We start from the raw sequence: 27,152 nt of genomic DNA, 5'->3' as shown, positions 1-27,152 counted from the left end.
ACCTGCAAACACATGTATACACGAAATGGCATTGCAAAAGTCAAAAGCCAGGCTTAAAGGATAAGCATTAGGAACAGCATAGCTAGCGATGAAAGCAATCTCCAGGGTAACTAGAGCAAGATAAGGATTAAAGTATCTGGAGGGGGAAGGGAGTGGTGTTGATTCATTGTTATGTGTTTAAACACAAGCAGATAGGTAGAAATAGACTTCCAAGCAATTCATTTCAAGACACACACGCACAGCTCACACTATTAAGAGTGGCAGACAGAATAGATGCTAGAAGTTTCAAAGGAATAAAAGCTTGATCATAAAAGTAGTAATCTTAGAAAACATATGGTAGGAGCAGTTTAATTTTAAATCTCACTAAGTGTTTTAATCATACAAAACGTCTAAAAAGTAATGGGGCCTCTTTCTTCGTAAAGTCTTTTTACATTAATCCACAGCAGACGACACAACAGTTCTGTAAGTATCAAACCTTGCTGCTCTGGCAAAATGACTTAATAGTTCGAAGGTAATTCGTGATGAAGGTGCTTCTTAATGTGTGTCATCACAGCAAGAGGGGAAAAATATCAGAAAGATGCACTGTGTAATTGCTATTTCATACCTCACCAACACTGACATTTTAATGATCTATGCTCTCACGCAAGCTACTTTCACAATCCCCTCTGAATGCTGTTCAGGGCTCTGGCTCTTAGGTGGGGACGCCAGACACAGCTGATGAAGTTTCCCCATTCTCTGCTGTCTGACTCCCCTCTTCTAAGCACTGTTGTGAGGATGGGCAAGCTGGTCATGAAGCACCTCCTCACCCACAGCATCTCTCAGCAAAAGCCTCTCAAGCAGCAGAAAGCTGTGTTCTGCAACGCCACTGGCTGTCCCAGCGTGAGCTGTTACAGTGAGGATGGCCATGCTCTGATCCACAACCTGTGCACCTCTACCCCTCCGAAAAACCTGACTGAAGAGTCAGTCAACAATTGTGTCCCCATCTCTAGGTTTTAGAGAAATATCAGGTCAAAGCCTGTTAATTTAGATTCCTAAGATTTTTCTGCATTCTTATTTTAGGAAACTGTGAAGAAAAAAACCTCCATGCATTTTGATACTAGCTTTTCTTTCCTAAAAATGATGGGAATGAGCATGTGACCCTGACCACTACACCTATCTCACCTGCCTTCCTAGAATCATTTCTACATGGCTAAACCATCTTTTTTTATCATGTGTGCTAAGTAATCCTCAGATTTATATATAGAACTATGTCTGATATTTTGAAAGATGCCTAAAGCAACCTGAATTTCTTATCAAAATAAATTAATGGGACTTGAGCACCCAAATCCCCTAGATCTTTTTGGGAAAAAAAACCCAAACAAACAAACAAACAAAAAACCCACCACACCAAAATAAAAAACCTCAATCCATGTTTAACACACACACACAAATGACCATTTTATTGCTATTGAGGAGGGAAAAATACTCAGCTCTTCAAATGATTCTTTAAATCAAGATAATTAGTCAGGCTCAGCTGTAATCAGGTAACAAAATACAAAGCAATATAAGCTTTTCTAAAGCTAGGTGGACTGTCTCATGTTTTATATTATAAAAGTTGTATAGGAGAACCTGGAAATTAACTGTTGTTTGTCTGTCACAACCAGGATACAGCCACCAGCCCATTAGGACTAGAAGCCAAAGACAGTACATCTTTACACAAACCATTTTTCATGGGCAAAACAAAACCAAAGCTGATCTCTAATTGTGCAGAGGAAGAGCAGCAAAGAAACAACTTTAACTGGGCAGGAGGCAACAAGAGAGTAGCAGCCTACTACCAAATGCAAGAGTTAAGGAAGTGGTTAACTTTAAGCCCCTTATCATTCAGCAACTGAGCTCACAGCCTAACACTGGGCAGTTGAAAGGCCTGAAATCATTGAGGTCAACATCAAAGAGCAAGAACAGCTTTTTAAGTTAGAGTTGTCCAGGATAAATGGCCATGAATAAATTTAAACAGGGGAGCAGAATATATCTAATCATCAGAGGACAAGAGCTCTGGAAAAGCCATGGGGGCAAGAACTTAACTAAGTCTAAAATGAAGACTGATGATGCAGCACGATGCTCTGCAAGCACAGTGTGAAGTACCACCTTTTTTATTGCTATGGCTCCTCTTCATTGCTTCTACACTGTCTGGTTCCTTCAGGTAACCTTTCTAAGGGTGACACTAAGCCACCATCAAATCCAACTAAAAGCAATTCACACCTACTTGGTACTTAGCCCAGCTGAAAATAACTGAATAACCTGCAGAGTAGCTGCCCCTATTTTTCCTAGGTGATTACAGAAAATGCATTTAACTGCTACACTGCAATTGACACAGGTTATCCTTTTTGCATCGTGCCAAGCACCACCGAAATATTTCTTTGTGGTACACTTTCACTGTGTTCATTACAAGGGATCAGCCCTACTGATTTTAAACCACTTGCATTCCAAAAACCTGAAACAGCTTTGTACCCCTGGTTTCAGGGTTTCTCTTAAGCTTGAAAATTATCTCTGATTAGAGAAAACAAGCTGCGAATTTTAAACAGAAATTTAACTGTTCTTGACTAAGTCCAGGTGTAGATACTCTTATCATAGAGTATGACTAAATCCACTTCGAGGGGCATTAAGCATTTGTCTGCATGGGAAACTAGCCCAGAGGAACTATTACACACTGGTTCTTCATGAAGATGTGATTAGAATTACCTTTTCTCTCATTCTCCATCTTTTAAATTCCTGTTTTTGCTTGTAATTTCCTTAAGTGGACCAGCTTTTCTTAAAAGACCAGGAACAACTAACTACACAGGAAAAACACCACTCTCCAATCACCGTAGTTTGACTATAAGTCAGTACTGCAACGCAAAGGTCAAATAATAGAGTTGTTTCATGGGAATTATGTATATTTTTTTAATCCCAGTGTTAGCCAACATGGGATAGATAAAATCCCAAAACTAAATGAGAACTCCTAAAACTGAAAAGACAGAGGAAAAGAAACTCACATTTTAGAAGAACTTCCTTCAGTGGAGAAAGCTATTAAACAAAGACTCTCTATGAAAATCAGGTTTTAATTAAGTCAGCCTAGTACGTGAAAGCTACCAGAGATAAAAAGAAATACTAGCACTTTATGAAATATGTCATCCTGTAACATCAGGGGTTTTTAATTAGTATTTGGTGTCTTTAAATTTCTTAAGTCAAGATGACAGCAGGTGGAGGCAGCAAAGTTTTAAAGTTTAGTTTAGTTCATTATATCAAGCTCCAAGGGTTTTTTAATAGTTCTTGTTTCATTTGACCTTTTCCCATTAACACACGGGTGTGAAAAATAGTCAGGATAAGTCAGTTTGATAAGTATGCTCATAGAGCACTAGTGTATACACTTCACCTTCAAAATGTACGAACAAGCCAGCTTCCAGAATTATTGGTTTCATGTCCTGACCAATGGCTCTGGTATTTTTTTAAGTACAAGTCCCAAACTCAAGAGTTTATGTTATTTTAGTTGTTATCATTTCATGTACTACTGAAGGAAACCAAAATATTAAACTGTGTACCTTGATGTGAATTGAAGCTTCTACTGGTAGGATTTAACTTCCAAAGTCAGAATAAACTTTAGTCACATACACTGTCTTTACTACTGTATCCCCTGATGTGCTGTATCTACACTGATCATTAGGAATCCTCTTAAAGTGGGCAACAAGTGCCTTGTTCCCATGAGTAAACAAAACTCAACTGTGTAAGAAAAATTAATTCAGATCATCAGTATGATCAGGTCCTAAAATGAGGGTGCAATGCAATCGTAAGTCAGGATTTTAGTACTGTCTTGAGGACAATCACAACATTTCATATGGAGAAGCCTACAAGATAACAGAATTTGGAAGCAGAGAGATGCTGAAGGAGTATAACTATTCTTCCACAAAGAATTACTTTCACAGCAGTGAGGAAAAACCCACCATCTAAATGTACAGGAGGTACCTTGTCTCGGCAGGGGTGATGCTGCCAAGAATCTGAAAGCCTCATGCCATTGTAATCATTTTCCTCAGAATCCAAACTTTTCTATTATGAAACAAGTTACTTTGTACTAGGTTGAAAAAGCAAACGTAGAGGAAGGATTTAAGTATACTGCCAAATTTATTCTTACTGTCTTTATTTATTAGGCAATAATTTAAATGTTTCAGAACCTGGTTTACAGAAGATTTTAAAAGATGATTTAGCATGGATTCAGACAGTGAGCTGCATTTCCTGCATGATAAACCACAGCAAGCTCTCAGAGTGACAGACATGGTTAATTGATTAATTATTCTTTTGCTTCCTTGGATTTTAGCTATACTTGAGATGTCAAATTTGCAAGCCAATCAAGATATGAGAATATCGCTTGGGGTCCCAATTCATCAAAGCCTATGAAGCCTGTGCTTAACTTGAATCACACAGAAGAGTTCCATTCAAAATCATTAGGGAAATAAGCATGCTTCTGAAACTTCTGATATGAGGCCCTTTACTACATTACACTTTTTGTGTACCTGCAGTTGCAGTTACCTGCAATAATTAGCATTACCTGGGACCATCAAATAACAGGAATCCAAACTGGCACAATGACTCTTACTTTCATCTCACTAACATCAACAATTAAAATTGCCTACCATCAACCATGTAAGCCAGACAAATTTAAGAGGGGAACTGGGAAAGGTGTTTTTGTTTGCTCAAATTAAAAAAGAAAACAAAAGCCTTACTTCAGAAATAGTAGGTGCCCCTGCAGCAGTTACAGAAATGAAACACTCATTCCATAAGCAAAGCAAAAAAGGCTTCATCAGAAAATTTTAACAGGCATCCAAGAGCAGAACACAGAGAAGGTTGAAGACTTGCTGAATCAATATGCACAGTTGTATCTACATATAAAGATTAGCACAAGGGCCTGAATTCAGTCATGCAAAAGAAGAGGTAGTGCGCAAGGTGATGAGCTAATCGGGTTCTTACCAGGGCTTCATTATCTTCTGCAATTTCTGATATCGTCTGCAAAATTAAAACTTGCACGTGAGGAGACACACATTAAAACATCTGTACTCTTTACCTATGCATACACACCCACACACACACCCATGCTTGATTCACAAAATTCAAAGACAGACACACAATAAGATGCAGTAAATTACTAACAATTTGCTGTGAACAGAAACAGCTCAGTAAGTGGCAAAGAACATTCAAAATTGATTTCAAATATTTGTTCAGAATACTTGTGTTAACTTCTGTTAGGAAAAAAGCAGAAGAGAAAAGACAGTTGATAGGTGAAATTATCAGATTTCTCTAAAACCTGTCTCTCTTGACCATTAAAGCATGTCTAGGTATCCTAAATTAGTTGAGTATGTGTGTAAAAGAACTGTTTGGTAGAAAACAATAGAGGTTTTACACATTAGGCATTTTCTGTCTCATTGCTATGACGTGTAGTCTGTTGCCTGAAAAACTCTTTTATTTACTTCCAAACTCTATCACTAATACTGATGTCAGAGTTGTCAGCATGCTTGAAAGTTGTGGCGTAGCTGGGACCCACATAGACCAGAATTCTGACTATCTGAAGTCAGGGACAAGTTTTCTGTTGACTTCAAAGGGAGGCAAAGAATTCACCCCAGGCTTTTAAACACAGAATTGCGTTTACTCAACAACTCAAACCATCTTGCACCAGCTCCATGACACATAAATACAGTGCAGCCATCTTATTCCAACAGAATGCATAAGCTCACTCATAGCTCTTTTGCTCTTAAAATTCACACATTGATGGACATGCCTAGACCCACGGTGCTGAATCAACCTACTTCAGAAAGGCAATGGCCTGCTTAAGAATGTCACTTACTGATTCAGATTCTAATAGGCCAAGCTATGCACCCAACCTTCAGTGTGATGCTCTTGCTTTCCTAGTAGCTTCCAAAACACTTGGTTCCTAGTTGCAGCAAGAAGTTTAATGTACCCCATGAGTTTTTTTATTTAGGCACTTCCTATTTTTCCCCCAAGATATACACTGTTGAGTCTCGTTAGTGAACCAGAAGCTATGGCATCATATTACTATATTCAGGAAACTGGAAGCCAAATATTAAGGTGGGGGGGAGGAAGGGAGGCAAATAATAAGTGCATTTGAAAGCTGTAGCCCACTAATCACAATTTGCAAGTCATCCTCCAGCTAATATCTGGCTTCATAACTGCTGATTATGCTAGTAAGCAAGCTGAAGGAAGAGACTGTCAATGGCAAAAATGGCATCCAAGACAATTAACTTCTTTTTAAAACACCACTTAAAAAAAAAAAAAAATAGAAAAAAAAAAATATCCATCTCCTACTTAACCCCTTCTTGTGTCTCCCAAATCTATTTCACAGTTTTATTTCAGAGGGTTGGCTGCAGCTCCATGCTGGGCAGACTACTGTTCAAAAGGAGAACAAAGAGGTCCCTCTCATTCCTCCGTCCCCTTCTCCCCAGGTCTTCCCCTTCGCACTTGCTGCAATGCCATTCAGCCCACAACAGCTCTAGGACTTCACGCTCTCCAACTGCTGATACAACTTGGCTAGATTTGTTTTTTTTTTTTTCCTTTTGCTACAGCAGTTAACTCCTCCCACCTTGCATTTTGCATTCTGTTTATGCATAAGTAACCTTGTGCTTTCTACAGAGACCTTTTCAAGAAGGACCAGTCTCAGGGAGGGCAACTTTTGGGCTGGCTTGTGTAAACATGCACAGAGAGTACATCACAGAAACAGTTGTTTGAAATCCTTCACTGCTAGCTGTAAGCTGCAATACTCATGTCTGAAGATAATGATGGCACAGTTTACCACGTACCCAAGCACAGACTGGGCTACAGCTAGCTCAAATGAGAAAAGCGACAAGATTTTGTTCTTGGATTTCACGGCTTTGGTTCTTTTATGCTACAACAGCTATCTGTGTAGCCAGTAGTAACGAGCAAACAAAAAGCATCCTGATAACAAGATAGCCTTAAAATGGAGAAAAAACTACCCTCAACATGTTTTTAGGAGCAGAAAAGTTCAAAGAACTTCCCACAGCAGGAAATCCCAACTTCAGCAAAACATCATTCCTGCGCTTCTGCAAACAGAGTGCTTCCTTCTGCGGTAGACTCTGCTAAACCCTAACAAGAACAACCATCACCACAAACAGGTTTTGTCATCTCCCGAACGTGTGTGGATCCAAGCAACTTTATGCACCACATGCCAGCAAAACTTCATAGCATCCTTCTGAGCCCAGTTTTTAGAACAGCTGCCTTTCATCCAGGTGCTGGCTTTGGCTAAGCAGCAAGTAAACTGGAAACTGGTGCTGTGTCTGACATCAAAGAGAAACAAGTGTGGTGTTTGCAAACTGGTGGCACTTCAAAGGGCAGACTCAGTTTCACTAGAGATTTTTCACAACAGGCTATAGTCAGGTGCATTTTCTCCATGACTGAGCCCAGGGATTAAAGAACAAACATCTGAGTCCTAGAACAAAATATTTAGACAGCAACTCTTAGCATTTACAGAACTCTTATCTGTCTTAACTGGCAACCAGTTTGAGGTCAGATGATGTGCATTGTAAAAGAAATACAAATTCAGAATTATATGGAGAAATAATTGAATCATATAGGACTTTTCTAGTGAAGCAATACAAAGACAGCAAATTTTGACTTGAGAGGAAGGATAACCATTGTATTAGACCAAACAATTTCTACTAATCTCTGTTGCTTTGGGAAGTTTGATAAGAGCAGCAACCAATCTCGGACATCAAACATTGCAGCAACATGGTACAGGATTATTATAGATAGACTTTTACCACTGAACAGGTGGAGGCTGTTATCTAAAGGAATACTTGCTGTTTTCATCCCATCATTGAACTAAAAACCTAATACAGAAGGATCTGGCATGAGGAGGAGTTCCTCTCATATTCACCCACAGACCACATTAAAGCGATCACTGAAAGAGTAGCCAAGCTAACTCTTCCAGCAAGCCAGACTGGAAAGAAACGAGCACAGTTTGCCACCTTCACCACCTTTCCCCTTTCTATACATACATAACTGTTGTTTCTTCTAGACGGCCGACTCTGTGGTAGCAACCACAGTTCTGTCAAACTTCCTGGGTTAGTTACCATAGATAGGGTCAAAAATGCTGAAAGCCTTACTGATCTAGACACTGTAATTAGCTCAGTACTTTTATATAGATAATTTTTTTTTTTTTTTTTTTTTTTTTTAGAAACCATCCTCAATTGCACTTGCACAGATAGGGGCAAAACCATGGCCAAAACACAAATGTTAGTTATGAGGGTAAATTAAATGACATTTGTGAAAGGTTCAGATACTATAGTGGTGAAAGACAAAATTTTTTATAGCAATTTTTATACACAGAGAAATCCCAAAACAAATGGCAACATAATGCAAAATAAACATTAACAAGTTACCAGTTTAGACATTTCACTACCATAATACATTCCCTGTTTGGCCTCAAAGTAACCTTGTGACACATTTCCAGCTGAATCCTAAGGAGCAGCAGTTCCCTCTGGACTTCCACAACCATACAAATACTTGCTCAAATACTGCAGGTTATGTCACAAGCAGCTTTCCCCAGAAACCAGCTTAGCCAGGACCTGACTGGATCAATTCCTATCTGTTCATGCGCAAAGACTGCTGTACAAGGACCAAAGATACTCCAGATATAAACCTCAGCTGGGGTAAGACACAGCGCACAGTAAGGGCTTGACTGCACTAGGGAGAACAACTAAACTGTTTATAGAATCATAGAATCATTTTGGTTGGAAAAGACGATCACCTTTAAGATCATCAGGTCCAACCGTTAACCTAACACTGCCAAGCCCACCACTAAACCATGTCCCTAAGCACCACACCTACATGTCTTCTGAACACCTCCAGGGATGGTGACTCCACCACCTCCTTGGGCAGCCTGACCATTCTTTCAGTAAAGAAATTTTTCCTAATGTCCAATCTAAATCTCCTCTGGCATGACTTGAGGCCATTTCCTCTCGTCCTATCACTTGTTACTTGGGAGAAGAGACCAACCCCCACCTGGCTACAACCTCCTTTCAGGTAGTTGTAGAGAGCAATAAGGTCTCCCCTCAGTCTCCTCACCTCCAGGCTAAACAGTCCCAGATCCCTCAGCTGCTCCTCACAAGACCTGTTCTCCAGACCCTTCATCAGTTTTGTTGCCCTTCTCTGGACATGCTCCAGCACCTCAATGTCTGTCTTATACTGTGGCACCTAAAATTGCACATAGTACTCAAGGTGTGGTCTCACCAGTGCTGAGCACAGGGGCACAATCACTTCCCTACTCCTGCTGGCCACACTATTTCTGATACAGGCCAGGATGCTGTTGGCCTTCTTGGCCACCTGGGCACACTGCCGGCTCATGTTCAGCCAGCTGTCAACCAGCACCCCCAGGATGTTGTCCCATTGTGGGAGCCAGTGTGGACCCACTGGAGTTAACGATGCTACAAGCTAAAGCAGTCACACCACTTCACCACAACCAACCTTTCTGAGCCTGCACTCCTTAAACACGTGCAGAGTAGGGTAAAAATACCACTGAGGATAAAAGCTTTTCATGCAGTATGATCCCAGAGAGGGCCATTATTAGCAAAGGCAGAAGATGTTCAAAAAAACTTCCTCCTCTATAGAAGAACTGAGGGGATGATGGATGAACGACCCTCTAATCACATTCAATAGGTATTTGGCTACTGCTTTTCAGGCAAACACAAGGATGGTTCACATCCTGGATAACAGGCAGCGTTTAGAAATACGACAAGACAAATACAGAGGAGCATTTCTGGCTTCTGTCTGTATCAGGTGTGGCTATCACATATAAACAAAGTCCGGGAAACACTCTGGCCAGGAGGTTAAAATAAATTATTTAGATGAAATCTGCAAAATTACTATTAAGTTACACAGCAGCACTCCCGCTCCTCACAGCCACCACAACATCCCACAGCCACCACAGTCCAAGAGACAAAAACATCCTGGAAAGTCAAAGAATTAGAGATTTTAAGCTCTTCTTATTCTTGCTGGTTCCTCAAATATGACACTTTTGTCTGGAGTTAAAAAAAAAATAATAAAAATTTAGTTTTGTCCAGCTTGGTACTCTGAAGAACATTTGGAAATATAAATCCACTGCTGGAATTACTCTTTTTATCACATTTTACAAAAGTGGTTGTCAAATAAAACCCAGTAAAACCGTCTCCTCTCCTCTTCCCTGTTCTGTCAACAAGGTGTTGATACCACCTCTTAGCAGGGGTCATTTAAATGCTAATATCCTTAAGCACAGATAAAGTAAGAAAAACCACCTTGAATAAAAAGCATTTAGGATGGGAGGACCACAAGCAGCAGCAACTCTCCCCCTCTGCCCTCCAAAGATGTGATCTTTGACGGTTCAATCTTCAGATAAGGCTTTTATATAAAACATAGAGTGTGTTATGCATATGTAAAGGATATACAAGAAATTGCACTTGTATGTGCTGAGAGGGAGGGTCGAATCCGAGCCAGAAGACTGATGGAGAAACAAACCCAAAATACAGCAAGCAGAAGAAAAATAACCAACAAAAAAAGCGCCACCCCACAAAGAAAACCTACTCCTCATTCTTCCTTTATGGGAACTGCACTGAAAGATGGGGCTGCAGCTCTTTCTCATCCTCCTGTCACTACCGTCTCCGCAGTAGTGTAACAGGATTACCTGATTTTATATACTCTTTTGGATTTTTGCCTCATAGACAATAGTCACCCTCTCCCGACATTACAGAAGTACTAAGAAATGAAGATTGCGTAAAACCCCTGTTGGACAAGAATTGATTTTGGCAGCAATGTCAGATTATGTAATCTATGCTTCCAGGTGAAGCTTCACAGAATGGCTGAGCCTGTCTAACAGCCCAGTGCTGTCAAAAATACAAATTATTTTCCTCCCTCCATCGGCTGGCTTATTTTCTGCCAGATTAGCAAACTGAATTGGATCATTGAGGACTCAGATGGGCACTGGAGCTGACCAAGAGAGGGAGCAGGTACTACAGAGTCAGTAGCCGGGAAAGGTGGAAAAGGGCTACTTTATTTAGTGGCAAAGACCTACTAGCTAAGCATCGTTTGTATCTTCTGAAAATTCACTTTCCACTTACCCAGTGAGTTGTGCTTGCACAACTGTTTCCTCAAGCAACACTATGAGCTCAATCAGAGAACTAAACTGGGTTAAGGAATATTGTCTTAAAAGTAGCCTTTATAGTCACTTTTAATTGTCTATATCAGTTTTCCAGTCCAGCTTGCTGCAAACAGTACTGGTGTAACTCTTAAGATGAAGCAGGACAGGAACAAGTGGCTATGAGCAAGGGCTGCTTAAGTGTTTTGACAGCACTACTGAAATACTCATCAGACTAGGATGGAAAAAACCATTAGCAGGTATGCGAGCAACTGTCCCAAAAAGTGTGTTGAAGTCGGAATAACTCCAAACCAATCTGTCTTCAGTTTTCCACTGGGCTGGTATACAGCATTATCTCTGTAAAACAAGGCAAGCCTAGAATTTCACTGAACAATACAATTTATCCTTAAAGCACGCACAATTGCAGTCTCTGAGACTTCCAGCTGTACAGCAGCCAACTCTGCAACTGCATGTGTTCAATAGAAGACTCCTCTTAGTCCAGAATCAAAAAACATACAAATACACATTTATTTAGAAGCTGATACGAACCTGACCTAGCTGCATTTATTATTTCCAATAGGAAGATGAGGAAATTTAACAACCATCCCAATTTAAAGCAAGTTTTTCCCTTCAATCTGCACACTACACAATTACAACTCCCTTAAAATTAAAACCGGGCTATCTGCAACCATGTCTGACCACCAACAACTAGCACGCTACTGTGCCACGGCTGTACTACAATAAAGCTACTCAGCACAGCCACATCGATGAAGCAGGCCTCTGAAGAGCGACCTTCTCAACAGCAGCAGAAACAATTCTGGTTAATGTCAAGACTGCTAGGCTTAGCATAGTCTCATTTTTTTGGCAAAAACTGTGTGTTATTTCAGCCAAATGACAAGTGACACATATCATGATAATGCCAATAAAAAAAATACGGAAAATTCTGCATAGGCCTTCCTCCTTTTCCTCCCAGTCATGAGATCATTATTATTACTGGTAACGACAAAAAAAATGAATTTAGATTCCTTTTATTAACTCTTTGGTGTTTCAATATTTTTAGCTTGTGACTTACATTTTCGTTTTCTTACTTTATAAGGGACTATGAGGGGTTTTTTTTCCTTTTAAGGAAGTCTGTCCCAGTCACACGACTCTCCTGATACATCAAGAAAAAAAACCCACCACATCTTTACCAGTCTTCTGCTACATCAGAAAGAACATCTAGGCAGCCATGATTTTCTACAATATTAATTGTGGGCTAGACTATGGAATGCAGCTCTGAATGAGCGAACTACCTTATCCTGTCATTCTGTGATCTCAGATGGGGTAGGAAGGAGACATGATAACTTCTTCCAGTTTGGTTGCTAAAAACATTTTTCATCAGTCATTACGATAACAAGGACCTTCTAGCATTGCTCTCCTGTATACCCAACTAGACGGACAACACATTCAACTCCCCTTAACTGGGCAAGAACTGGGTTTCAGACAAAAAAAAAGAGCATTAGAAGTGCTATGGAAATCTCTTTCTGAAAAGTCTCTGAAAAGGAAAATAACTATGTGTGCACACCCACACCCCTCTTCAGTCATACAGATGCCCAAAGTCTGAGAAATGACTGGACATCACAGATAATTATAACATGAAATCAGCATCTACTTGTTCTTCATGACCTAACTTGTCTTGCAGTCTCTGCTATAATTTATAGGTCACCCAAACCATGAAAATAAACACAAAACCAGTGCTTTTTTTCCTTCAGTTAATAGAAGACTCATAGCATGCTCTGGAAACAAGAGTGAGCCTGAAGGAAAAACAAAGATAAGCCATCTCAATCAAAGATCAAGATAAATGTGGACAGTTTCTAAGACATGTTGCATCTCTGCTGATATAAACACATTCAGATTGACAAGAAGCACTCTCGGCTTCACTTGGGCCCCACACACCCTACAATCCACCTACCGCCAACCCCTACGGCTTTGTCCCAGCACACACCATGTCTACAGTTCATTTGCTCTAAGCAGCGGGCACTCAAAAGAGATCTGGCCCAAATTATGGTAACTACACATAATATTAAAAGTACTTTGGAAAACATATGCAAACTTAAAAAAAAAAAAAAGTCTCTCAGTTTGTTATTTTTCAAGCTATATTAACAGCAAGAAACTGGAAAGGCTATTCCCTAAGGCATTCTAATTTTCTTCAATATTCAGGAATATAACATATGGAAAATTAACTAGGAAACATTCTTAGTTCTTGTCAACTTTTTATATTACTACTTCTTTTCATCACCAGAAAATGAAGCAGAGGTAACTAGAAACCCAGGAATTTACTTTCTCTTACTCTGGTCACTGTACTTTTATAGTCATCAGCTTCACTGAAATAATGAGTAAGTAGCAAAATAAATAAAGCCAACGATAAATAAAGCATAGGCCTCTTCCTCGGTGAAAGTTCTATAAAAAGCTGGAGCCTTGCTTTCCAGAGGCTGCCCACTAAAACTTAATTACACACTCAAATTATAACTTTAGAGCTGCCCCTAACATGAGACCCACGTGCAAAGAAAACCTCAGAGCAACCTTACACTGAGCATGACGGTACTTTTAACGAGCACTGTCTGCCCCTTTGGGGAAAAAAGTGAATAAAGCTTGAATTAACAAAATTCATCGCTTCCTAGCACAGCTGCACCACACCATGAACAGAGCGGCCGCTCAGCCTGGGCTTAGTGATGCAGGGCTGTCCTTCACTGCATTAACCCATGGGCAGCTGGGAAAGCACACACAGGAGCTCCTCTCAGAGCAGCAGCAGCAGTCACCCCACGGGGCATGTCCCATCCCCTCTGACCCCCTCAGAGTCTTGATGCCAGTCTCTGGGTTGCAATACCAGAGCAGAGACAGCCACTCCCACGCTATTTTGTAACAAGATGGCTCTCAGGCTGTGGCTCAATGACACAGCTAGGCCAATGCAATAGTCTGTTGCCACAAAAAAGGGCCTTTTCTGCATCCCCTCATGCCTGCTTCCTCTCTTGCTTCTTCAAGCCCCAAACAGAGCAGAAAACTAACTGCAAAACAGAAGTGGGTACTTTGCAACCAAGTTAACAAGGTGGATTGGCTTTGTGAAGAATCCAGACACCGGAACCAGCTCCAGGAAGGAAGCAGAACTGGGCTGGAGAGCGGAGGTGAACACACAAGGCACGGCAAAGGAGGGCAGGGAGCTGGCCCATCTCTTAGCAGCACCAAGCCATTAAGGTTCTCTGGGGTATACAGTCAAGCCATAGTCTCATTCAATCAAGGCTAGCTCAACAACAGACACTCAAAGGTGGATAGGATAACTCCACAGTGATGATATACCCTAAAGGTATATTACAAATATATTGCCTTCTAAAACTGGGCCATCAAAGAAGTTTCTGCCCTTCCCTGAAATTTATGACTTCTCATTCCTCCTCTAATACTGCCCTCCCCTTTGTAATGCTGATATAATTGATTCAGTAGGTCCACCTACGGACACTGAAATGATCAGAGTTAAAAATACCATTGAGGAAAAGAAACTGGCAGTTACTGGGGTAGGGAAAGGAGTTTTTTGGTTTGCAGCATTTGGTTTGCACACCCCACAAGGCCACACTGCTGAGGGCACACAGCCCAGGGTGGGACTAATAGCAAGGAGGCCTTTGTCTTGCCTTGCCTGCTCAGAGAGCATCTTACGGGACCTCTTATTAACGGTATTGCAGAGGGTCCAAGCGAAAACAGGAATAGAGAACATAACAGGACAATTGACTGACTCCAACTGCTTTTCCTTGACAGCCTAGGGCACTGAGATGGCTGGCTGTCCTTGTCCCACTCTCAACTCTCTAGACCTTCCTTTACCTCCCACACACCTTGTTCACTCGCAGGCCGTTTTAGGAAGCTGTTTTGTTGTAATAATAAAGTCAAAAACCAAATCAAAACAAAAAGACACGTCTTCTGATGAAGTAGTTTGTTCATTGGCTAGGATGATGAAATAGCAATGAGTGACAGTCCCTGAAGTGGGAGGACAGGGTCAGTAGCTTGAAGTCAGATGAGACATGAAAGAAGCAGCAGGCTTAGGCTGCTGATTCTCTATGTATTAGGACTTGCTCCTTTCATTAAATCTCAAATTCTATTAAACACGCACTTATCAGCCAGCAATGCACAGTATAAAAGGGAATGTACAGTGTAGCACAGATGTCCCTGCTTTACAACTCCCTTCACAAAACCAGACTTGGAAAAACTTGACCTGCAGACCCCCTCAGAAGCTGTAGAACATCTAGGCTGCAGAACACGAAACAGACTGTAGTGAGTACTGAGAGCTCATCACCACGCGAAGCTGCTGGAAACTCTTACAGTCTGAGTCCTTGTTCAATGCCCAAACTAGACAGCATTTCTGCCCACAGGTCGAAACACTAATGAATAGATTAGACAGGTAGATCGATCAACGCATATTTGGTGATATATTACATCAGCTAAAAAGAAAAATCTGAAATCCCTCCAAATGCAAGCCACTTAAAAAAAAAAGCAATAGACTCTGCTCACATGTCCAGTCGAGAAGCCTGCTGTGTGGTTTGAAATCTTATACCCTCAGCCAGGAGTTACTACTAGGGTGTAATTTGCTGAGCAGTTCTTTCAACAGTGGTGCTGGCTTAAGTAGTTTCCCTCCCAAAAAGTTATTTTTAATCCAGACCAGTCTGCTACATCTTGGCCTAACCCATAGCTACAAAACACTAGTACAAACACATCTGAAGGGTGAAGAGGGCATTTGCTTTAGCCTTGATGCAGCTAAAAGAAATGCCTGTAAAAAATGTGAATGTTCCCTGTCTGTCTGAATAGAAAATAAAGTGCTTTAGTTTAAATACCTTCCACAGTGGAGTAAGTTGAACCATTTAACTTAAATAAATTAATGGCAAAATAAACTACAGAGGCAGTGACTTTTAATTCGCTTATGTTCTGATCTTCACAGGCACATGTGAGCCTGCCCATTCAGTATGTTTTTTAATTAGTACAGCAACTGTGTGCATATGTTTACATCAACTTAAATCTGTCTTTGGTTTTAAATTTAATTTGGTCCCTAAATACCAAATATTATATGAATATAAGACAAGTTTACAAATTTTAATACCAGAAGCATTTTTGGGGTTTTTTTGGTTTGCGTTTTTTTTCTTTTTTTTTTTTCTTTTTTTTTTTAATAAAGTGGCATAATACGTGCCACAGACCACATCACTGCAAAAAATAAAGACCATAAACCCAAACACTGAAGATGAAACCATGAGCTATTGGAAATCCAATATATAGGTGGAGTTAGGCAACAGGGATTCAAAGTCCAATAAACCATTGACCACATAACAGGCAGGGATCAGTGGGAGCGTGCTTTTACATTTCCCAATCTAAGGACTACTGGATTCTAAAAAGTACTTAATTTTTCTGTGGAAAATCTCCAGCATATCTTGTGTGGGACCATCAGAGACTATTTGTGTTACATTTCAAAGGCCACTTACTATTTTTGCTTTAGCCCCTCATACTATTTATTTTCTTGAACCCAAGGGAAAACGAGTACATTTGTGAGGGGATTTGGACTGATTTCAGCAACTGACTTCTGAAGTCTGGTCCACAAGACTGAACACCCCCAATGAACAAGTAAACTACTTTCAGAACATTTTCTTTTTCTCAAGAAAGGGTGGGATTATCGTTGATTTCTTCATATGTAGTAGAGGTTGACACTTACTGCGAAGCACTAAAACTCTTACTTGAAAGCAAAAGGCTACTTGAAACAGTAACTGTTGGAACATAATTTAATGGTGCAACAATCCAGCCGATACTTTTCTGTAGTACTCTGTACATTAAGCCAGTAGACATTTACTCAGGACTCTGGTTCTGAATTTCACCAGCAGTGAATATTAGTAAGATGTTCCGGTAAAGAATAAATGTATTTTCAGAGGTCAGCTTTCAATTTCATGTCAAAAAGCCACTGGTATTTGAAAAACCCCAGCCAGAATTAAAAAATAAAACTGGAAATAAAGTAAGCACTGGGGTTTGCTCCACATGTTCTCAGTAACATGAAATTTAAATCAGTTTTCAGATGGCATCACTTAAATAATTGATAATATATTTAAAGGCTGATATTTATCTAAATTCCAGTGGGTAGAGAAGAAACTAGGACCACAGTCTCCCCAAAACTTTATGGCAGAGAGGATACTTGTGACTTTCTACTTTGCTCACCCCCAAATCCCTACCAGCCCATTGTTAGGGGAAATTAAAAAAAAATGTTCTCATTGATAATGGATATACTATCTTAGCAGCCCAGAACTCTTCAGATGTTTTATTTTATACCATCTTAGAAGTTGTATACAGAAATACTTCAGGCACTCAGAGTGAGCACGAAAGAACACCACACGGGAGGAATGTCAGAATTTAAGCAGAAAACTTACTCTGTGCCGCTTTCAACCATTTGTGTTAGGAGGGAAATGCCATCTAGGTTTATAAATTCTTGGGCAAACGTAACATCCCGTGAATAATTGGCTAAGTCCTTCAGTGCTTCTAACTTCGCATCCATACTAGAAGACTGGATCCTCTCGTGGAGCTGCTGTGCATTTTGAGCCTAAGAGAGAAACAAAACACAGAAAACAAAAGCAACAAAAAAGCTTTCCTTATAATGGCGATAACGAATAAAACATTAATGCAAGCAGGAACAACAGTCATATTTAATATCAATGATACTCAACACTTGCATGCTCAGAAATGATTAAGTAGCTCACATATATGAATTACTTTTGTAAAAGTATATTACTCACATATTACTCAATTATTACCTATAATTATTTGGATTGCGGCAGAATCATTAGCTGAGCAATGGATAGATATCTCATTGTCTGAGGCAAAATATAAGTATTACAAAAGACAGCCTTTGGCTTGAAGAACTTATGTGTCACATCAATAAAAGTAGAAATGAAAATAAAACAAATTGTATCATACAATCTCAGTGTAATAACGGCATCACTTTTTTTCGTGTCAACGCATACTCAGTTTATACACTTCTTACAACCTTTAACTATGAAGACCATATACTGCCCTAACCAGGTTGTATCAGTAAAGACCAACTTCAGGCCTTCTGCTCCTTCCTCCCCCTCTTCCTTTTGTTCACAATCAGTTCAAACACTCACTCTCTTAAAAGGAGCACAGGAATAATTACTTCCCACATGATACTATGATATCATCTTTATGCAAGTTCAATACCCACATGTATTAGGCTATTATGCCCATTAATGCATCAAATACAGGATGAGACAGTGAAATCCAAAATGAACACTGATGATAAAAAGCTAAAGGGATATTTAAACAATGCATATTAAATTGTCTCTTTAGCCATACAAATACTTTAAAATACATCTCACATTTTCAATTTGATGCTTTCACTCACCTGAACACAACACCCAAAAGCTTCAATTAATAGCTAGCTAGCCAATACTTTTCTTAGAAAAATTATCCTCCTCACTATACTTGCAAAATTCAATTTCCTAAAATTCACTTCTTACGTGCACCGAATAAAAGGTGAATGAGAAGCTGTGTGACATTAGGAAACCAAATTAACGGTGAATTCTGCTGAGAGTTATTTTCTCTGAGATTATGCTTATTGTCTCTCAGCTGGAGAAGAAAAATAGAAGAAAAGGCTGTGCTGACAGACAGTTCCTTTTCCATTCAAGTAACAAATATACTCTTCACAGAGATGGTGATCTCTACAGATCAAGATTCTGAGATAGCAGACATTTTTAGTGCAAGTGAACATTTAAACAAGGAACACAGGAAAAAACACCACTGTGTTGTTACACAGACAGCTTCTTATCTACATAACTTTGCTTCAGAAAAATTAATAAACCAAATGTCCAAATATCCTCCAAGATCAGCAAGGTTTATTACTTCCCATTTTTACAAATAACAATTAATGCATGGTCTCCAATCAGCTTTTGGCCAGAACCTATGCAGTGAGGAGCATGGACAGGAAAGAATTATCTTCTAGTTAGTATGACTATAGCTAACATCTTCAGTTAAGGCAGCACTGAAAAGAAACAGAGTATCTTTAGTCCTGAGCTTTTCTATGCCTGTAAGTATTGGATGGTGCAGCCATAGCAATTACATTGTCCATAAAAACGCAGAATCCTGTCATTCATAGATCTTTCTGCCACCCTAAGTTATCTATTCTATCAACAGTTTGACTTGTAAAGGGGAAACAATGGCTTATACACTCTCTCTGTAATGGCAATGGCTGTCTAAATGGTACTAAAAGAACATGCTCTCAAACTTAAGCAGCTGGTAGGCTAAATCATTTGCCTAAGCCTATGAAGAAATAAATACAGATCCCACTAACTTCCAGCTTCCAGGATAGCCACAGAATACTTCCTCCAACCCTTCCCCTTCATCAGAGTAGGTGAAGGAAGTTTTCCTAAAGTACTCTTGCATAATCAGCTACAAAAATTCAGAGCAACCAACCTGAACCTGAAGCTCAACAGCCAACTCCTACCTCACCAAACAACCTCCTTCATTGAGCTGTTTCTACTCTAGACTCCCCACTGCAACAACTCAGGAAGACTCAGAGATGCAAAGCATCCTCAAAACGTTACTCTGTCTCAGAATACATGCAACATCTGAATTCCTGCCCGCCTCAGAAAATGAACTCTTTGGAAAAATCTTCAGTACCACCATGGCAGCTGCATTCCCCTGACTTTGGAAATGGTTGCTCAAATTTAACTTCGAGCTCATTAAGATTTGTGCACATGCCTTCTTCCACATGCCATCATTCTGCGAAGTTACCAACCCCACTATCTGCCTACTGAAGGATACTGTTCTTCCAGCTTCCCACGGGAAGCGGGTCCTCTGAAAGCTCCTGGACTCAGTGAAAACGAAACAAATGGGAAAGATGAACAAAACACCTGGTTCAGTGTGACTGAGCAGCTCTCCTGAGCTGCTCAACCAGTAAGTCTCAGAGGGCAGAACTTGAGCAGCAGAGCTGTGGCCAAACAGACAGACACTGCAATCACCCACGTAGCACAGTAGCAAGCAAGAAACAACATGTAAAGCAGAGCCAGGAGAACATCCTTCTCCAAATGCCTTAACATCACACCTACAACTGCTGTGTAAACAACGCCTCACCTTCGTACACATTAACAACAGATTATTAATGGTCAAGTTCACCCTTCCTCTTGAGGGGAGATTACTGCCCCCAGCATAAACACCTAGGGCTGGTTAACTGCGGCTGCCATCCCAGTTAGACCTCCATCACACATGAATCAATACCAAGCATGGAAAGAGCTAACCCTACCTCTCACCAAAACTGAGAACACCAGTACAGGGATGTGTGTTAACAGCTCACCTACACTGCGGAACAGCAACACAAGGAAGACCAACCTATCGCCAGGGATACCTTAATCCTCTTTCCTCTGAAGTCAGTGAGAGCTTTATAATTCACCACACTAAAACAAAAATATAACCTTAGACCAGAGACAGCTTGTTCCCCTCTACAGAGCACAAAAACGTATAAAGCAACGTCTCTCTGATACAAAAGTGGTTCAGCTCTGTTTTAAGGACATAAAAAGAGAGCTTACTACCACCATTGGCTTTATCTGACTATGCCAATGCTAATGTCCCATCAGCAAAGTTTCTACACAACTGATCTTTTCTTACACTGAACAAGTTTTGCAAGACACTGTATACAATAAACCTTGCTCCTTCTACTACTGGAAGAGAAAAGAACTGATATTGGCAGAACAGATCTTGATTAAATGGGTAAACAAATATGTCTCAGCAAGAGTGCTGGTACGCGTCTCACTGGAAACATGGCCACAAGTAACATTGGCTGCTGTCATCACAAGTGCCTGATGGGTGAAAATATTGCTTCAGTGAATGCCACGCAGTTCTCACAAGCCTCCTAGATCTTGTTGCCATAGCACTCTTACATGCTTATGGAATGTACAGCTCACTTATGACTGCATTAAAAATGAAACCCAGATGAAATATGCTCTGACTGCTTACCAGGGAGCTATTTTAATGATTTACAATCCATCCGTGGAGGGACAGAGAGCACAGCTCATTAACACAACAGCAGAGATAGCTGCCATGTCTCTGCTCTTACTGAAATATCATTCAGGTAAGAATAAATAAATATATAAAACCTGCCCAACTGAGAACTGTTATGAGGGAATTAACAGAAACAAAGCCGTTCAAGTAAATGAGAGGCAGCATTAACCGCTCTTCTGTTTAGAAAGGAAGACAGGAAGCTTGTAAAACGTGTGCTGTTGAAGCCCCAGCATTTCAAAAGGCTGTCAAGAGGCATAAGCTGCACGTCTACTCTTAAATGACTTGCCCCAAGGATAGCCAGAAAGGTTGCCCTTAGGGACTAGCAGTGCTTAAAAGGAGCAGCTTGATGAGACTGTCAGCTTAAAAAGAAAACTAATGACCTAAATCCAAGATGTGACTTGCTTGGAGACTCAAAGAGCCATTTGTAGGTTAGAAATCCCAAGATCATCCTAACAGGGGATTCTACTGATCAAATTATCATTCCTTTGCCACCAAATACTTTGTGCAAACTTTGAAAGCAACTTCTTACACAGACATACAGACAGTTTCTGGGAAATACAGCGAGCAAGGACAGGAGGGAGGACACAGATTCCAAATGCAATGACTATCAAACATTAATATGCTATGGAAGAAATTAGGACCATTTAGTTAAATTGACGTTTTGCCATTATGTAATCGGTTTTCTTCTTCATCCTTTACAAAAAGCAAATAAAATAAAATATGAGTATTTTGGTCTCCCCTGTAGGTAAGGTAGTCACTTTACTCATCATCCTGCTAGAAAAAGGGCATACAGACCATCAGTAACTACCACATACAGTTTTGTACTAAGCAAACAGGTGCATTTCTGTGGTTTAATTCAACACCATGGTGGTTTAAAAGGCTGTCTTTTCCTGGCTCGTTGCTACCACTTCACCTACAACTGCATGTATGTCAGGAAGCAATGGAGGAGTGGATACGTTACATAATCATAATTACACGCAAACTAGATTCAACAGACCCAGCAAGGCTGACTAGAGTCTAATGCCAGGTAAGCAATGAGAATCCATTTTAACTAGTAAAGACACTAATTGTTAACATTTTTACATTAATACTCAAGCACAATTTCTACACCTAAAGCCCTGAACAAACGTAATACACAGAACAGTCCTACACAATTGCTATACACAATTAAAAAGGCAGAAACAGGGAAATAGTCACGTCCAGAGTCACGTACTGAATCAATGATAAAAGCATTACTGATGCATAGCCATATATATTATGTAAATATGCCTAAAATAAACTTATGCAATCATTAGACACTTATGAACATTCGAGAAGCAATTTTTCCTCTTGCTGCATTTGAAACAATCCTCTTTGCTTAGTATTCAACATATGCCTTTGGAAACCCGAAACCATGGGATTAAACCTTTATGTACAAAAAGACTTAAAAACAATGCCACTTTCCAAATCTCCCCCTTGTACTATAAGCAGACAAATATAAAAGTGGCTCATTGACTTCCATGGTCAGTGCTCCTGGTATAAGTTTCAATAATAACTAATTCACCATTACACGATAAATATAATCACAATCATAAGACAGACCTGCAAATTTTTATTCATTTACTGAACTTCAAGAAAATTAAGACAGTTGAGCACATGTTAAAGCAACCGTAGATCAAAGATTATAGACCAGATCCCCAAACTTTTACTCAAACATAGAGGATTCAGATGCATAAGTAGAAAGAGGTTAAAAAACACCCCAACTCTACACTTCCTTGTCTGTTCAGGTCACATATAAATTTAAAAAAAAAAAAAAAAAAAAAAAAAATCACATTTCTCACATCTGTAAAAGCATTCAGCGAAAACACTATAATGACTATAAATGAACACCCCTATTTATATCATTGCTTATGCCAGAAATGCTAATACAGCTGCCTACAAACAACTCGCATGTTTTGAGAACTCAACCAATCTCCAACCCGGGGATCAAAGAAAAACACATTCCAAAAGCAAATCATGAGGCACCATAAATACCACGTTACAAAAGGCTACCCATTGACTCAGCATTTAAGGTACATAGTTCATGAGCGAGGCACAGGTTTTAAGTGCCCAAGAAGCTACTTTCAAATAAACAGCGAGTGCTGAAATAATCAGTTCTGTTTGAAAACCATTGAATTGAAAAAGAGAGGCCAGTTCCTTCAATTTAATTTTTCCCAGTATTTCATCATCCTTTCAAAATGATTAGTCATCTGAATGAGGATTTGCAGGATCTGATGGAAGGAATCCTGTGGTTGCACACATTAAAAGGCTGGACTCTGCTTGCTGCATTGCAGGACACAACTGTCCTTTCAGAACAGTCTCACACTCGGGAGCAATTACAGCTCATTTATTTACACCCCTACCCACCATCCACTGGCATACGTGTATCACAAAACAGACAATAGTAATCTGGTATTTCAGCCGTCACATATGTTCAAATAAAAAGAAATGTTGCATAAGAAACTTTTGATGAGTCTCTTCAGAAATGCAAATGGACAAAGGGGGAAAACAGGTCATAGAAAACTGCAAAAACACACAATAGCACAAGAATTGTTAAGAAAGATGATAGGAGAGGTTAAAAATAAATAAGAAAGATGATATAGGAACAAAGATAATATGAGAGAAATTCAATCTGTACTCAAGTTACCTAGGAAACAGAGTGTCTGTGTGGCAAGTGGTTTATAGAGGAAAAAATAGCATTGTTTAGAAAAAAACAGCCTTTCAGAGAATCGCACAAACTTAGCAAACAGACCTACAGAAACAAAGAGGCAGTTCAAATTCCCACTAGGCCTAACGACTGGCTTTTGCAAAGTTTTAACTCAAAGAAGTTTAAAATAGACACATTGTAAATCTCTGAAGGCAAGCATTTATAATGGATTTAGCAGAACACCATAACTGCAGTTTTGCCCTTGCAATATTAACAATGATTTTCAGAAAAGGTCCCTATATACACACACAAAATCATCTAAATTTGAGATTTAAAAAGTATGTAACATTTAGATTTGGGGAATTAAGATTTCTAACCCCAATTTAAAAAAAAAAAAAAAAAACAAAAACACAAAAATGCTTTTTTACTACTTCTAGATAAAACTACCTTCTTTCCCTCCCTCCTTTTAATCTTTAATAGTACCTGATCTGGGTACATGAGCAATACACAATTTGAGGCTAATGACAACAGAACTCAAAAAGATCATATCTCATCCTCCTCATCCAATTTTCAATGACTGGCGGCACGTAACTGTGAATGGGCATAGCCAGACTACTGGTTGTCACAGTAATAAAGTGGCCTGAAAATTAAGAACTAGAAAAGCATTTTTAGTTCATGCAGCCTTCAGAAATGGTCAAAACAATTCCTCTCAACTCTTCAAGGAAAAAGAAGTTTCCTCAAAAGGCTTGTGAAATTCAGGACAGATTTTTTGCCCACAATAGCCAGAAAGTAGGCAGCTCAGGCCTCTCCGGAGCAACATGAACACATCCCTGACACTGCATAATCTGTATGTGGCTCCTATTAATTTCTCTCAGTCTTCCTTTTCTTCTAATTCCTCCACCTCTTCGAAAAGCATTTTTGGTATGTTTTTCTTTTTCTGGGGAAAGGGAGAGATAGTTTCAGCTTTATACTGATCTAGATAGAGGAAAAAAAGGCTAAAAAATTTCAGAATCTTAATATTTTCACAGGATGAGAAAATAATTTCCCACCCAGCTCTAGCAGCTAGGAAAGCATCCTTCCCATTTTGCAGGAGTATACTACGCAGCCTGTTCTTCACATTATCTCCTCTAACTACTGTTGGTCTCATACAGAATTTCAGAGGAAAAACTGAAACAGATGGCCTGTTAGCTTTTCAGGGTAAACGACAAGCATTGTGTGGGTCACTAGCCTAAAAAATACATTTTAGAAGCCTTTAATCTATCTATTTTAGGTACCTCTATGATGACCACTTCAACAATACCTTAAAAAACAAAGATACTATTGTAGGGTGGGAACATGCCATTTTATGTCTATTTAAAGAATACAAATACTCTCTAATCTGACAAAACCCAATCCAATCCTTTGAAACTTCCTTCCAAGCTACCTCTCTGATTCTGGGAAAAAGGAAATAAAAACTTTTTAAAAACATAAGAAAATTTGAAAATAAGCACTGATTCAGGGATAAATACCAATACTGAAGACTAGAAAGCAGGCTGGCTGCCTATCTTGTAACAGGATGGCTGAGTCACTTGTAATTGCAGGCCAGTGCCAGAGTGGTCCACAACTTGGTAGGTAACAGGTAGGTACCTCAGTGTCCTAAGGACCCCTGTCTTGGTTTACTGACCCTAAGGCAAATCACCAAAGAAACAGAACAAGCAGAAAAGAGTCTTATGCAAAGCCCCACCTTCCTGCCCATAAGTCTTAGTAGAATGAAAAAAAATCCAAAATTTGTCTTTCGTGTTTGTAGGTCACCTATCCAATTGCACAAGTGATCATGAAGACAGACAGACAGCCATTTCCACAGATCTGTTGCAGCACAGCCTCTCTTCAGTTTTGCATGGTGCAAATGGTTGCAGATTTTGAAACAGGGAAGGATTCCATGAGTCATCGCATGCTGTCACTCCATGCTGTGGTTACACAGAAGAATGATGCAGTGTGTTTGGACCACATTGGTTCTTGATGAACCACAGATGTCGTTTTGATTTCGTGAGATCCTGAGTCTGGGAAGCCCTTTTTTTCAGTGGAGTGGATATATTTTCTTAAGAAATCCCAAAGAGTAAGAAGAGCTGGTACTGGTGCTGCCTGTTTCTGAGGAAGTTCCACCAAATGGGGCTTACTCCACCAGCAAGTGATTTCCCCATGTACAAGGCTGTTCTGGTGACATATAGCAAGAGACTCTGGAGTCACATAGACTCAGACAGGGCCACGGTCTTAAACTGTTGTTTATTTTTATGACTGTAAAGCTCTGTATACAACCAACACTGAAAAAGATGATGAAGGCTAATGGAAATCTCTTGTCTTTGCCCAGCTGGCTGCTGCTTAGAAGTGCTTTTTGTTGAGAAGCTACACTCCTGTAGATTAATATTGCAGTCATTCACTAAAAACCTCAAGGCATGTATATGCTTCTATATCAGCTTCTTCAACTTCCACTTATACACAAACCTGCAAACAAATTCAGCCACCTCCCAAGTCCAATATAAGCCATTATCAGTTTAAGCAAGCTGGGTGGGAGTGGAAACACACAGGATGCCTGGAGCACCTGGGAAGTTAGTAACAACATACACTTCTCTGTTTCTCTACTTTGAGCTTAGGCCCTACTAGCTGAAAAGTGATCCATCCAAAAACGTATCTATAATCTCTGCGTGACTTCTATCTAGAAGTTTTCACATTTTATGGCAGCAACTGACCCCACTCTGAACAGGTTCAACAAATGTCAAAAGTTAAACCACCACAGCTCCATCTTGACTATTCAAATGAGTTGCAGTACATGGTGGCAGAGTTTGTCCATAATAATGCTTTGAATCTGCACAAGCTAGAACACCACCACGAAGAGGTAAAACATTTTAATGGCACACTACATTTGTCAGCAAGGAAATGGGATTGCTGCTGCCTTAGACATATGCCTTCTGGGACTAATGGCAGCTTTCAGCATGTGGTAACGATACTGCTCAACTCAGCAGGAAAACAGGCCATTACAAGGCAACCAGCAACTCTGCCATGCTTTTTGAGGAGCTGGCAAGGAGGTGATGTTGAAAAAAAATAAAATGAAAACAGTACTATCTCGACATTACAGTTGCTGCTTACTCAATAGAAACCCAGAAAGCAGGAAAGCGTTGACCTGAGCTGCCCAGCAGAGCTCTCTGTGATTCAACTCCCAGCCCTTTCTCTTGATTCTGAGCTCCAGGGCAGAAAAAGAGCAACCTGAGTGGAGCTGCAATGCCAGCAGGGAAGTAGAGGTATCTTGGA

The 27,152-nt window shown here is 39.9% G+C and overlaps 1 protein-coding gene across 1 annotated transcript in view; it reads right to left on the bottom strand.

The window, feature by feature from the left end:
• ELMO1 (engulfment and cell motility 1) overlaps window positions 1–27,152 on the bottom strand; it is a 256,188-nt gene that overhangs the window by 202,413 nt on the left and 26,623 nt on the right. Inside the window, exons 5-6 of the mRNA XM_086468719.1 lie at window positions 17,563–17,732; window positions 4,978–5,013 (exon numbers count right to left, since the gene is read on the bottom strand). Coding sequence (XP_086324845.1) covers window positions 4,978–5,013; window positions 17,563–17,732 — 206 coding nt within the window. The remainder of the gene's footprint in view (window positions 1–4,977; window positions 5,014–17,562; window positions 17,733–27,152) is intronic.

The sequence above is a fragment of the Leptosomus discolor genome, chromosome 7, assembly GCF_034619465.1.
Source record: "Leptosomus discolor isolate bLepDis1 chromosome 7, bLepDis1.hap2, whole genome shotgun sequence".
Taxonomy (NCBI): Eukaryota; Metazoa; Chordata; class Aves; order Leptosomiformes; family Leptosomidae; genus Leptosomus; species Leptosomus discolor.
Note: the sequence above shows the minus strand (reverse complement) of the source record. Positions and strands in the feature narration are given on the sequence as shown.